At 47.7% G+C, this 12,596-nt stretch overlaps 1 protein-coding gene across 1 annotated transcript in view; it reads right to left on the reverse strand.

Moving 5' to 3' along the window:
* LOC135054605 (zinc finger protein 271-like) overlaps nucleotides 1–12,596 on the reverse strand; it is a 93,925-nt gene that overhangs the window by 78,047 nt on the left and 3,282 nt on the right. The window contains exons 2-6 of the mRNA XM_063957792.1: nucleotides 10,197–10,350; nucleotides 8,910–9,101; nucleotides 6,588–6,666; nucleotides 6,372–6,469; nucleotides 5,597–6,224 (exon numbers count right to left, since the gene is read on the reverse strand). Of these exons, the coding sequence (XP_063813862.1) occupies nucleotides 5,597–6,224; nucleotides 6,372–6,469; nucleotides 6,588–6,666; nucleotides 8,910–9,101; nucleotides 10,197–10,268 (1,069 nt within the window). The 5' untranslated portion in view covers nucleotides 10,269–10,350. The remainder of the gene's footprint in view (nucleotides 1–5,596; nucleotides 6,225–6,371; nucleotides 6,470–6,587; nucleotides 6,667–8,909; nucleotides 9,102–10,196; nucleotides 10,351–12,596) is intronic.

Genomic DNA, 12,596 nt, shown 5'->3' on the forward strand with positions numbered 1-12,596 from the left:
GACCATGGGGAATAGCGGCTCCGCAGGAGACTGGGCACAAAAGTAAAGCTTTAGGGCTACCTGGTGTGCACTGGCTCCTCCCCCTATGACCCTCCTCCAAGCCTCAGTTAGGATACTGTGCCCGGACGAGCGTACACAATAAGGAAGGATTTTGAATCCCGGGTAAGACTCATACCAGCCACACCAATCACACCGTATAACTTGTGATCTGAACCCAGTTAACAGCATGATAACAGAGGAGCCTCTAGAAAAGATGGCTCACTACAGCAATAACCCGATTTTTGGTAACAATAACTATGTACCAGTATTGCAGACAATCCGCACTTGGGATGGGCGCCCAGCATCCACTACGGACTACGAGAAATAGAATTATCGGTAAGTAAATTCTTATTTTCTCTGACGTCCTAGTGGATGCTGGGGACTCCGTAAGGACCATGGGGATTATACCAAAGCTCCCAAACGGGCGGGAGAGTGCGGATGACTCTACAGCACCAAATGAGAGAACTCCAGGTCCTCCTCAGCCAGGGTATCAAATTTGTAGAATTTTACAAACGTATTTGCTCCTGACCAAGTAGCTGCTCGGCAAAGTTGTAAAGCCGAGACCCCTCGGGCAGCCGCCCAAGATGAGCCCACCTTCCTTGTGGAGTGGGCATTTACAGATTTTTGGCTGTGGCAGGCCTGCCACAGAATGTGCAAGCTGAATTGTATTACAAATCCAACGAGCAATAGTCTGCTTAGAAGCAGGAGCACCCAGCTTGTTGGGTGCATACAGGATAAACAGCGAGTCAGATTTTCTGACTCCAGCCGTCCTGGAAACATATATTTTTAGGGCCCTGACAACGTCTAGCAACTTGGAGTCCTCCAAGTCCCTAGTAGCCGCAGGCACCACAATAGGTTGGTTCAGGTGAAACGCTGAAACCACCTTAGGGAGAAACTGAGGACGAGTCCTCAATTCCGCCCTGTCCGAATGGAAACTCAGATAAGGGCTTTTACAGGATAAAGCCGCCAATTCTGACACGCGCCTGGCCCCGGCAAGGGCCAACAGCATGACCACTTTCCATGTGAGATATTTTAACTCCACAGATTAAAGTGGTTCAAACCAATGTGACTTTTGGAACCCAAAAACTACATTGAGATCCCAAGGTGCCACTGGAGGCACAAAAGGAGGCTGTATATACAGTACCCCTTTTACAAACGTCTGAACTTCAGGGACTGAAGCTAGTTCTTTTTGGAAGAAAATTGACAGGGCCGAAATATGAACCTTAATGGACCCCAATTTCAGGCCCATAGACACTCCTGTTTGCAGGAAATGTAGGAATCGACCCAGTTGAAATTCCTCCGTCGGGCCTTACTGGCCTCGCACCACGCAACATATTTTCGCCAAATGCGGCGATAATGTTTTTCGGTTACATCCTTCCTGGCTTTGATCAGGATAGGGATGACTTCATCCGGAATGCCTTTTTCCTTCAGGATCCGGCGTTCAACCGCCATGCCGTCAAACGCAGCCGCGGTAAGTCTTGGAACAGACAGGGTCCTTGCTGGAGCAGGTCCCTTCTTAGAGGTAGAGGCCACGGATCCTCCGTGAGCATCTCTTGAAGTTCCGGTTACCAAGTCCTTCTTGGCCAATCCGGAGCCACGAATATAGTGCTTACTCCTCTCCATCTTATAATTCTCAGTACCTTGGGTATGAGAGGCAGAGGAGGGAACACATACACTGACTGGTACACCCACGGTGTTACCAGAGCGTCTACAGCTATTGCCTGAGGGTCCCTTGACCTGGCGCAATACCTGTCGAGTTTTTCCCAATGGTTTATAATCATGTGGAAGACTTCTGGGTGAAGTCCCCACTCTCCCGGGTGGAGGTCGTGTCTTCTGAGGAAGTCTGCTTCCCAGTTGTCCACTCCCGGAATGAATACTGCTGACAGTGCTATCACATGATTTTCCGCCCAGTGAAGAATCCTTGCAGCTTCTGCCATTGCCCTCCTGCTTCTTGTGCCACCCTGTCTGTTTACGTGGGTGACTGCCGTGATGTTGTCCGACTGGATCAACACCGGCTGACCTTGAAGCAGAGGTCTTGCTAAGCTTAGAGCATTGTAAATGGCCCTTAGCTTCAGGATGTTTATGTGAAGTGATGTCTCCAGGCTTGACCATAAGCCCTGGAAATGCCTTCCCTGTGTGACTGCTCCCCAGCCTCGCAGGCTGGCATCCGTGGTCACCAGGACCCAGTCCTGAATGCCGAATCTGCGGCCCTCTAGAAGATGAGCACTCTGCAACCACCACAGGAGGGACACCCTTGTCCTTGGTGACAGGGTTATCCGCTGATGCATCTGAAGATGCGACCCGGACCATTTGTCCAGCAGGTCCCACTGGAAAGTTCTTGCGTGGAATCTGCCGATGGGATTGCTTCGTAGGAAGCCACCATTTTTCCCAGAACCCTTTCATTGATGTACTGAGACTTGGCTCGGTTATAGGAGGTTCCCGACTAGCTCGGATAACTCCCTGACTTTCTCCTCCGGGAGAAACACCTTTTTCTGGACTGTGTCCAGGATCATCCCTAGGAACAGAAGACGAGTCGTCGGAATCAGCTGCGATTTTGGAATATTGAGAATTCAATCGTGTTGCCGCAACACTACCTGAGATAGTGCTACTCCGACCTCCAACTGTTCCCTGGATCTTACCCTTATCAGGGAATCGACCAAATAAGGGATAACTAAAATTCCCTTCCTTCGAAGGAGTATCATCATTTCGGCCATTACCTTGGTAAAGACCCGGGGTGCCGTGGACCATCCATACGTCAGCGTCTGAAACCGATAGTGACAGTTCTGTACCACAAACCTGAGGTACCCTTGGTGAGAAGGGTAAATTGGGACATGCAGGTAAGCATCCTTGATGTCCCGAGACATCATGTAGTCCCCTTCTTCCAAGTTCGCAATCACTGCTCTGAGTGACTCAATCTTGAATTTGAACCTCCGTATGTAAGTGTTCCAGACTTTAGATTTAGAATCGGTCTCACCGAGCCGTCCGGCTTCGGTACCACAACAGTGTGGAATAATACCCCGTTCCCTGTTGCAGGAGGGGTACCTTGATTATCACCTGCTGGGAATACAGCTTGTGAATGGCTTCCAAAACTGCCTCCCTGTCAGCGGGAGACATCGGTAAGCCGACTTTAGGAAACGGCGAGGGGGAGATGTCTCGAATTCCAATTTGTACCCCTGAAATATCACCTGAAGGATCCAGGGGTCTACTTGCGAGTAAGCCCACTCCGCGCTGAAATTCATTGAGACGGGCCCCCACCGTGCCTGATTCTGCTTGTAAAGCCCCCGCGTCATACTGAGGGCTTGGCAGAGGCGGGAGAAGGCTTCTGTTCCTGGGAACTGGCTGATTTCTGCAGCCTCTTTCCTCTCCCTCTGTCACGGGGCAGAAATGAGGAACCTTTTGCCCGCTTGCCCACGAAAAAGACTGCGCCTGATAATACAGCGTCTTCTTATGTTGAGAGGCGACCTGGGGTACAAACGTGGATTTCCCAGCTGTTGCTGTGGCCACCAGGTCTGAAAGACCGACCCCAAATAACTCCTCCCCTTAATAAGGCAATACTTCCAAATGCCGTTTGGAATCCACATCACCTGACCACTGTCGTGTCCATAACCCTCTACTGGCAGAAATGGACAACGCACTTAGACTTGATGCCAGTCAGCAAATATTCCGCTGTGCATCACGCATATATAGAAATGCATCTTTTAAATGCTCTATAGGCAATAATATACTGTCCCTATCTAGGGTATCAATATTTTCAGTCAGGGAATCCGACTACGCCAACCCAGCACTGCACATCCAGGCTGAGGCGATTGCTGGTCGCAGTATAACACCAGTATGTGTGTAAATACATTTTAGGATACCCTCCTGCTTTCTATCAGCAGGATCCTTAAGGGCGGCCCTCTCAGGAGAGGGTAGAGCCCTTGTTCTTACAAGCGTGTGAGCACTTTATCCACCCTAGGGGGTGTTTCCCAACGCACCCTAACCTCTGGCGGGAAAGGATATAATGCCAATAACATTTTAGAAATTATCAGTTGTTATCGGGGGAAACCCACGCATCATCACACACCTCATTTAATTTCTCAGATTCAGGAAAACTACAGGTAGTTTTTCCTCACCGAACATAATACCCCTTTTTGGTGGTACTCGTATTATCAGAAATGTGTAAAACATTTTCCATTGCCTCAATCATGTAACGTGTGGCCCTACTGGAAGTCACATTTGTCTCTTCACCATCGACACTGGAGTCAGTATCCGTTTCGGCGTCTATATCTTCCATCTGAGGTAACGGGCGCTTTAGAGCCCCTGACGGCCTATGAGACGTCTGGACAGGCACAGGCTGAGTAGCCGGCTGTCTCATGTCAACCACTGTCTTTATACAGAGCTGACACTGTCACGTAATGCCTTCCAACAGTTCATCCACTCAGGTGTCGACCCCCTAGGGGGTGACATCACTATTACAGGCAATCTGCTCCGTCTCCACATCATTTTTCTCCTCATACATGTCGACACAAACGTACCGACACACAGCACACACACAGGGAATGCTCTGATAGAGGACAGGACCCCACTAGCCCTTTGGGGAGACAGAGGGAGAGTTTGCCAGCACACACCAGAGCGCTATATATATATATACAGGGATAACCTTATATAAGTGTTTTTCCCCTTATAGCTGCTGTCTTTTTAATACTGCGCGTAATTAGTGCCCCCCTCTCTTTTTTAACCCTTTCTGTAGTGTAGTGACTGCAGGGGAGAGCCAGGGAGCTTTCCCTCCAACGGAGCTGTGAGGGAAAATGGCGCCAGTGTGCTGAGGAGATAGGCTCCGCCACCTTCTCGGCGGCCTTATCTCCCGTTTTTCTGTGTATTCTGGCAGGGGTTAAATTCATCCATATAGCCCAGGAGCTATATGTGATGCATTTTTTTGCCATCCAAGGTGTTTTTTATTGCGTCTCAGGGCGCCCCCCCCCAGCGCCCTGCACCCTCAGTGACCGGAGTGTGAAGTGTGCTGAGAGCAATGGCACACAGCTGCAGTGCTGTGTGCTACCTTGTTGAAGACAGGACGTCTTCTGCCGCCGATTTTCTGGACCTCTTCTGTCTTCTGGCTCTGTAAGGGGGCCGGCGGCGCGGCTCTGGGACCTATCCATGGCTGGGCCTGTGATCGGTCCCTCTGGAGCTAATGTCCAGTAGCCTAAGAAGCCCAATCCACTCTGCACGCAGGTGAGTTCGCTTCTTCTCCCCTTAGTCCCTCGATGCAGTGAGCCTGTTGCCAGCAGGTCTCACTGAACATAAAAAACCTAAAACTAAACTTTTCACTAAGCAGCTCAGGAGAGCCACCTAGTGTGCACCCTTCTCGTTCGGGCACAAAAATCTAACTGAGGCTTGGAGGAGGGTCATAGGGGGAGGAGCCAGTGCACACCAGGTAGTCCTAAAGCTTTACTTTTGTGCCCAGTCTCCTGCGGAGCCGCTATTCCCCATGGTCCTTACGGAGTCCCCAGCATCCACTAGGACATCAGAGAAATGAGGAATAGGTGACTATTTTCTTTAATAAGTGTTTCTTAATCACCTGTGCTGATATCTGTAGGGATTTCCTTCTGCTTACACTTCTGATCACCCCTCACATACGTCTCTTGTTCTCCCTCTATATCTTCTGCCTTCATATCAGTCACATACGTCTCTTGTTCTCCCTCTATATCTTCTGCCTTCATATCAGTCACATACGTCTCTTCTCCCTCTATATCTTCTGCCTTATTATCTGTCACATACGTCTCTTCTCCCTCTATATCTTCTGCCTTATTATCTGTCACATACGTCTCTTCTTCTCCCTCTATATCTTCTGCCTTCATATCAGTCACATACGTCTCTTCTTCTCTCTCTGTATCTTCTGCCTTCATATCAGTCACATACGTCTCTTCTTCTCCCTCTGTATTTTCTGCCTTCATATCAGTCACATACGTTTCTTCTTCTCCTTCTGTATCTTCTGCCTTCATATCAGTCAAAGACATCTCTTCTTCTTCTATATCTTCAGCCATATTGTCTGTCACATACATCTCTTCTTCCTCAATATCTTCTACTTTTATATTAGTTACATACGTCTCTTCTTCTCCCTCTATATCATCTGCCTTACAACCAGTCACGTATGATTCGTCTTCTTCCTCTATATCTTCTGCCTTCATATTACTCAGATCTTCAACCTAATTAACCCACAAAACATTAACACTTTAGTAATGTTTGTCATTGAGATTACACAGAATATCAGTGCATATAATACACACAGCTTTTCTACAGATCATAGAGTTAAAGTCACTTTGGGATTTGGGGAAACCCTAAATCCCACCTACCTGATCCTCCTGTGGGATCCTGTGATTCTCCTCTGTACAATCCTGGGAATACAGAGGACGGGGACATCTCTCTGGGGTATCTCTGTTACTGGGCCCATCTGTAGGAGACACACAGTGACTGAGTACAGTGTATATATGTGATTATCAGATGATGTGTGTATATAGGGGCCCCCATACCTGCTCTCCCCTGTACAATACATGACAGTCTCCTCTTACCCAGTGATGTGAGGGGCCGGTGATTCTCCATCATCACGTCCTTGTACAGACCCCTGTGTTGCTCTATATACTCCCCCTCCTGCATGGAGAGATAGACAATGACATCCTGACACCTTATAGGAACCTGACACGCACAATGATACAGTCATCAGCCAGACACGTCCCCTGGTGTTACTGTATAATGTCCCATTCCCAGCAGTCACCTCTCCAGTCATCACCTAGGCACATCCCCTGGTGTTACTGTATGATGTCCCATTCCCAGCAGTCACCTCTCTAGTCATCACCCAGACACGTCCCCTGGTCTTACTGTACAATGTCCCATTCCCAGCAGTCACCTCTCCAGTCATCACCCAGACACGTCCCCTGGTGTTACTGTATAATGTCCCATTCCCAGCAATCACCATTCCAGTCATCACCCAGACACGTCCCCTGGTGTTACTGTATAATGCCCCATTCCCAGCAGTCACCTCTTCAGTCATCACCCAGACACGTCCCGTGGTGTTACTGTATAATGTCCCACTCCCAGCAGTCACCTCTCCAGTCGTCACCCAGACACGTCCCCTGGTGTTACTGTATAATGCCCCATTCCCAGCAGTCACCTCTCCAGTCATCACCCAGACACGTCCCCTGGTGTTACTGTATAATGCCCCATTCCCAGCAGTCACCTCTCCAGTCATCACCCAGACACGCCCCCTGGTGTTACTGTATAATGTCCTATTTCCAGCGGTCACCTCTCCAGTCATCACCCAGACACGTCCCCTGGTGTTACTGTATAATGTCCCATTCCCAGCAGTCACCTCTCCAGTCATCACCCAGACACGTCCTCTGGTGTTACTGTATAATGTCCCATTCCCAGCAGTCACCTCTCCAGTCATCACCCAGACACGTCCCCTGGTGTTACTGTATAATGTCCCATTCCCAGCAGTCACCTCTCCAGTCATCACCCAGACACGTCCCCTGGTGTTACTGTATAATGTCCCATTCCCAGCAGTCACCTCTCCAGTCATCACTCAACCACGTCCCCTGATGTTACTGTATAATGTCCCATTCCCAGCACTCACCTCTCCAGTTATCACCCGGACACATCCCCCGGTGTTACTGTATAATGTCCCATTCCCAGCAGTCACCTCTCCAGTCATTATCTAGACACGTCCGCTGGTGTTACTGTATAATGTCCCACTCACAGCAGTGACCTCTCCAGTCAGCAGCCAGACACGTCCCCTGGTGTTACTGTATAATGTCCCATTCCCAATTCCCAGCAGTCACCTCTCCAGTCATCACCCAGACAAGTTCCCTGGTGTTACTGTATAATGTCCTATTCCCAGCAGTCACCTCTCCAGTCATTATCTAGACACGTCCCCTGGTGTTACTGTATAAAGTCCCACTCCCAGTAGTGACCTCTCCAGTCAGCAGCCAGACACGTCCCCTGGTGTTACTGTATAATGTCCCATTCCCAGCAGTCACCTCTCCAGTCATCACCCAGACACGTTCCCTGGTGTTACTGTATAATGTCCCATTCCCAGCAGTCACCTCTCCAGTCATCACCCAGACACGTCCCCTGGTGTTACTGTATAATGTCCCATTCCCAGCAGTCACCTCTCCGGTCATCACCCAGGCACGTCCCCTGGTGTTACTGTATAATGTCCCATTCCCAGCAGTCACCTCTCCGGTCATCACCCAAACACGTCCCCTGGTGTTACTGTATAATGTCCCATTCCCAGCAGTCACCTCTCCGGTCATCACCCAGACACGTCCCCTGGTGTTACTGTATAATGTCCCATTCCTAGCAGTCACCTCTCCGGTCATCACCCATACACGTCCCCTGGTGTTACTGTATAATGTCCCATTCCCAGCAGTCACCTCTCCAGTCATCACCCAGACACGTCCCCTGATGTTACTGTATAATGTCCCATTCCCAGCAGTCACCTCTCCAGTCATCACCCGGACACATCCCCCGGTGTTACTGTATAATGTCCCACACCCAGCAGTCACCTCTCCAGTCATCACCCGGACACATCCCCCGGTGTTACTGTATAATGTCCCATTCCCAGTAGTCACCTCTCCAGTCATCACCCAACCACGTCCCTTGGTGTTACTGTATAAAGTCCCACTCCCAGCAGTGACCTCTCCAGTCAGCAGCCAGACACGTCCCCTGGTGTTACTGTATTATGTCCCAGTCCCAGCAGTCACCTCTCCAATCATCACCCAGACACGTCCCCTGGTGTTACTATATAATGTCCCATACCCAGCAGTCACCTCTCCAGTCATCACCCAGACACGTCCTCTGGTGTTACTGTATAATGTCCCATTCCCAGCAGTCACCTCTCCAGTCAGCAGCTGAATGATTTTGTTGGTGAGTTCCAGGATCTTCTGGTCATTGTGTCTTTCATGTATCAGTGAGTGAGGTGGAGGCACCGTGATGGGGCTCTGGGTCCTGCTCAGTCCTCCTGACACATGGTTACAGCTGCTGGATGTCTCACACTCACGGGATGTCTTCTTCAATACTGTGTAACCCTGTGTATTGGAAAGTACACTATCACCATATACACCTCCAGATCCCCAGTCATATTACTATAGATATAAGTGATGTCACTGTGAAGCTATCAGATCCCCTCACCTCCCCAGTCATGTCCCTGTATTATTACTAGAGATATAAGTGATGTCACTGTGAAGCTACCAGATCCCCTCACCTCCCCAGTCATGTCCCTGTATTATTAGAGATATGTGATGTCACTGTGAAGCTACCAGATTCCCTCACCTCCCCAGTCATGTCCCTGTATTATTACTATAGATATAAGTTATGTCACTGTGACACTCCTAGATCCCCAGTCATATCCCTGTATTATTACTATAGATATGTGATGTGACTGTGACACTCCCAGATCCCCTCACCTCCCCAGTCATGTCCCTGTATTATTACTATAAGTGATGTCACAGTGATGCTCCCAGATCCCCTCACATTCCCAGTCATGTCCCTGCGTTATTACTATAGATATAAGTGATGTCACTGTGACACCCCCAGATCACCTCACCTCCCCAGTCATGTCCCTGTATTATTACTATACATATAAGTGACGTCACAGTGATGCTCCCAGCTCCCTTCACCTTCCCAGGCATGTCCTTGTATTGTTACTATAAATATAAGTAACGTGACTGTGACACTCCCAGACCCCCTCACCTCCCCAGTCATGTCTCTGTATTATTACTATAGATATAAGTGACGTCACTGTGATGCTCCCAGATCCCCTCACCTTCCCAGACATGTCCTTGTAATATTACTATAGATACAAGTGACATCACTGTGACGCTGCCAGATCCCCTCACCTCCCCAGTCATGTCCCTGTATTATTACTATAGATATATGTCACTGTGACACTCCCAGATCCCCTCACCTCCTCAGTCTTGTCCCTGTATTATTACTATAGATATAAGTAACGTGACTGTGACACTCCCAGACCCCCTCACCTCCCCAGTCATGTCTCTGTATTATTACTATAGATATGTGACGTCACTGTGACACTCCCAGATCCCCTCACCTCCCCAGTCATGTCCCTGTATTATTACTATAGATATAAGTGATGTCACTGTGACCCTCCCAGATACCCTCACCTCTCCAGTCAGCAGATAGATGATCTCCAGGGTGAGATGTAATATCCTCTCAGTCATAGGACTCCTGTCCATCCTCAGTGTCTCAGTTATTTATACAGGACCGGTGTCACCCTCACAAAACGTCTAATACTGTGGTTTCTCGCTGATCAGTTATCTACAGTAGGAATAAATGCAATTATAACAAATGTCACATGCACACATGTAACATCATGGGCCAAATGTAATAGAGTGAGAGTTTCAGCAAAATCAACCTGGTTTTGCAGAGTAAATGATTGCCACTTTAAAAAAACCTGAAAAACCTTACCAAATCTCTCACTTTCTGAAACTCACTCTATTACATTTGGCCCCAGATATGAAACATTAGGTGACCATTAAGACCCCATGACACACACACCCGGTCAGTGTTTCTCAGAGGTTGCTCCGGTCCAACATCATTAGAGAAGTCATATAATGCCACATTACTTTAATTGCTCATATTGTTATCTGTCATAAACTCCTGGACTACGGATGTTTGGTTTAGATCTTATTCCAGGAAGTGTGAAATAATCAGATCAAATGTTTCCAGTCCTGTGTTTTGACAGATCACCCTCTGCTCATTCTCATTACGGGGACGAAGTCTCCGCATTCATCATCTCACCCTTCTTCTCCACACCCTTTCCCCCATTGAATGCCCTCTCTGCAATCTGTCTATCTTGACTGGCACATTTCCTTTCTTCTCGAGGCAGTGACTCCAATGAAACCATCCTCATGAACCGCTCTTCTGCATTCAACACTGTTGATCACCATCTGCCCCTGCGTGACCTTGATTCCTTGGCCTTTGTTGACACCATTCTTTGCTACGTCTCTTCCTGCCTATTGATACATCTCTTCAATGTCTCTACCTCTAGCAAGTCCTCCTCTCCACTGCTATTCTCTTGGGATCCTACTTTGATAGTATACTGGATGCTGGATGCAATAAGATGGTTGCTAAACACAAAAAATGGCCATTGTAACACAACAGAACATTCCACTTGGTTTTATTCTGGTTTAGTGAAGAATCTGAAGTCAAGTGTGTAAAAGCTTGGAATCATAGCATATTCTAGAAATAACTCTTAAGCTTACCACTAATGTCACGTTGGCAACTGCATAAGACTTAGACACTGGCCAAGATAAGACTGTAATGTATTCAGTGACAATGTCATCTCAGATTAAACATAAACATGATGCTGTTGGCTTGATCAGTGCAGATCTCCACTCCACCTTCCCCCGTGCCTCAACGCCATGTAACTAGTGATCGGGTAAAGAAACTTTTTTACGTTTTAGTTTTACCTTTAAGACCACTGCAACATCCTAAATAATTATATGTGCTGCCCTGGAAGCTTTGGGTGAATATCAATGTCCCAATGCAATCGAAGATGGAAAGCCACTTGTACGAGGGCAGCAATCGGTCCACGTTCTCTCTGATGTCCACTTCAAACCTAATCGCACCCTATTTAAGATTCTTCAGGAGTCTCTGACTATTTCTCATCATAGTTAGTAGAACTATGAAGTCAACAAGAAATGTTTCTGGGATACATGGTGTGTTTTTTTTTTAGATAATATCTAAGGTTGAAAAAAGACAATTTGTCCATCAACCTATTGGTGGTCTCCTATGCAGTTTTCTTTTTGGGATTAATTTTGCCTCATGCTGATGTCAGCTGTTTTGTTTTAATGACAGCCGTTGTGTCTTAATAACTATAATGCGTGACTATGCACCATAACCCTGAATATCTTTATCTATTAGGAATTTATCTAACACATTCTTAAAGGTGTTGACTGAGTCCGCCGTTACTACTTCCTCAGGCAGGGAATTCCAAACAAGTATTGTCCTTACTGTGAAAAAACCTTTTTGCCACATTGTGCGGAATCTCCTCTCCTCTAACCTAAGCGAGTGTCCACGTGTCCTCTAAGATGATTTTACCAAAAACAGGTCCCGCGCAAGCTCTGTGTATTGTCCCCTTATATATTTGTAGCTGTTGATCATGTCCCCTCTTAGTCTCCTCTTTTCCAGTGTAAATATGCCTAGCCTTGCAAGCCTTGTCTAACCTTGCAAGCCTTAAGGGTTTGGCAACTCTTTGTACCTAGTGATCGGGTAAAGAAACTTTTTATGTTCTAGTTTTACCTTTAAGACAACTGCAACATCCTAAATAATTACTGTATGTGTGCTGCCCTGGAAGCAACCGAAGATAGAAATCCACTTGTTCAATGGCTGCAATCGGTCCACTTTCTCTCTGATGTCCACTTCAAACCTAATAGCGCCCTATTTAAGATTCCCAAGGAGTCTCTGACTAATTGGCATCATAGTCAGTATTCTATGAAGAAAACAACTGGGATACATGGTGGGGTTTGGCATACCCTGCATACCATGCAGTGGTATTGGCA

This window comes from Pseudophryne corroboree, chromosome 3 (assembly GCF_028390025.1).
Source record: "Pseudophryne corroboree isolate aPseCor3 chromosome 3, aPseCor3.hap2, whole genome shotgun sequence".
Classification (NCBI taxonomy): Eukaryota; Metazoa; Chordata; class Amphibia; order Anura; family Myobatrachidae; genus Pseudophryne; species Pseudophryne corroboree.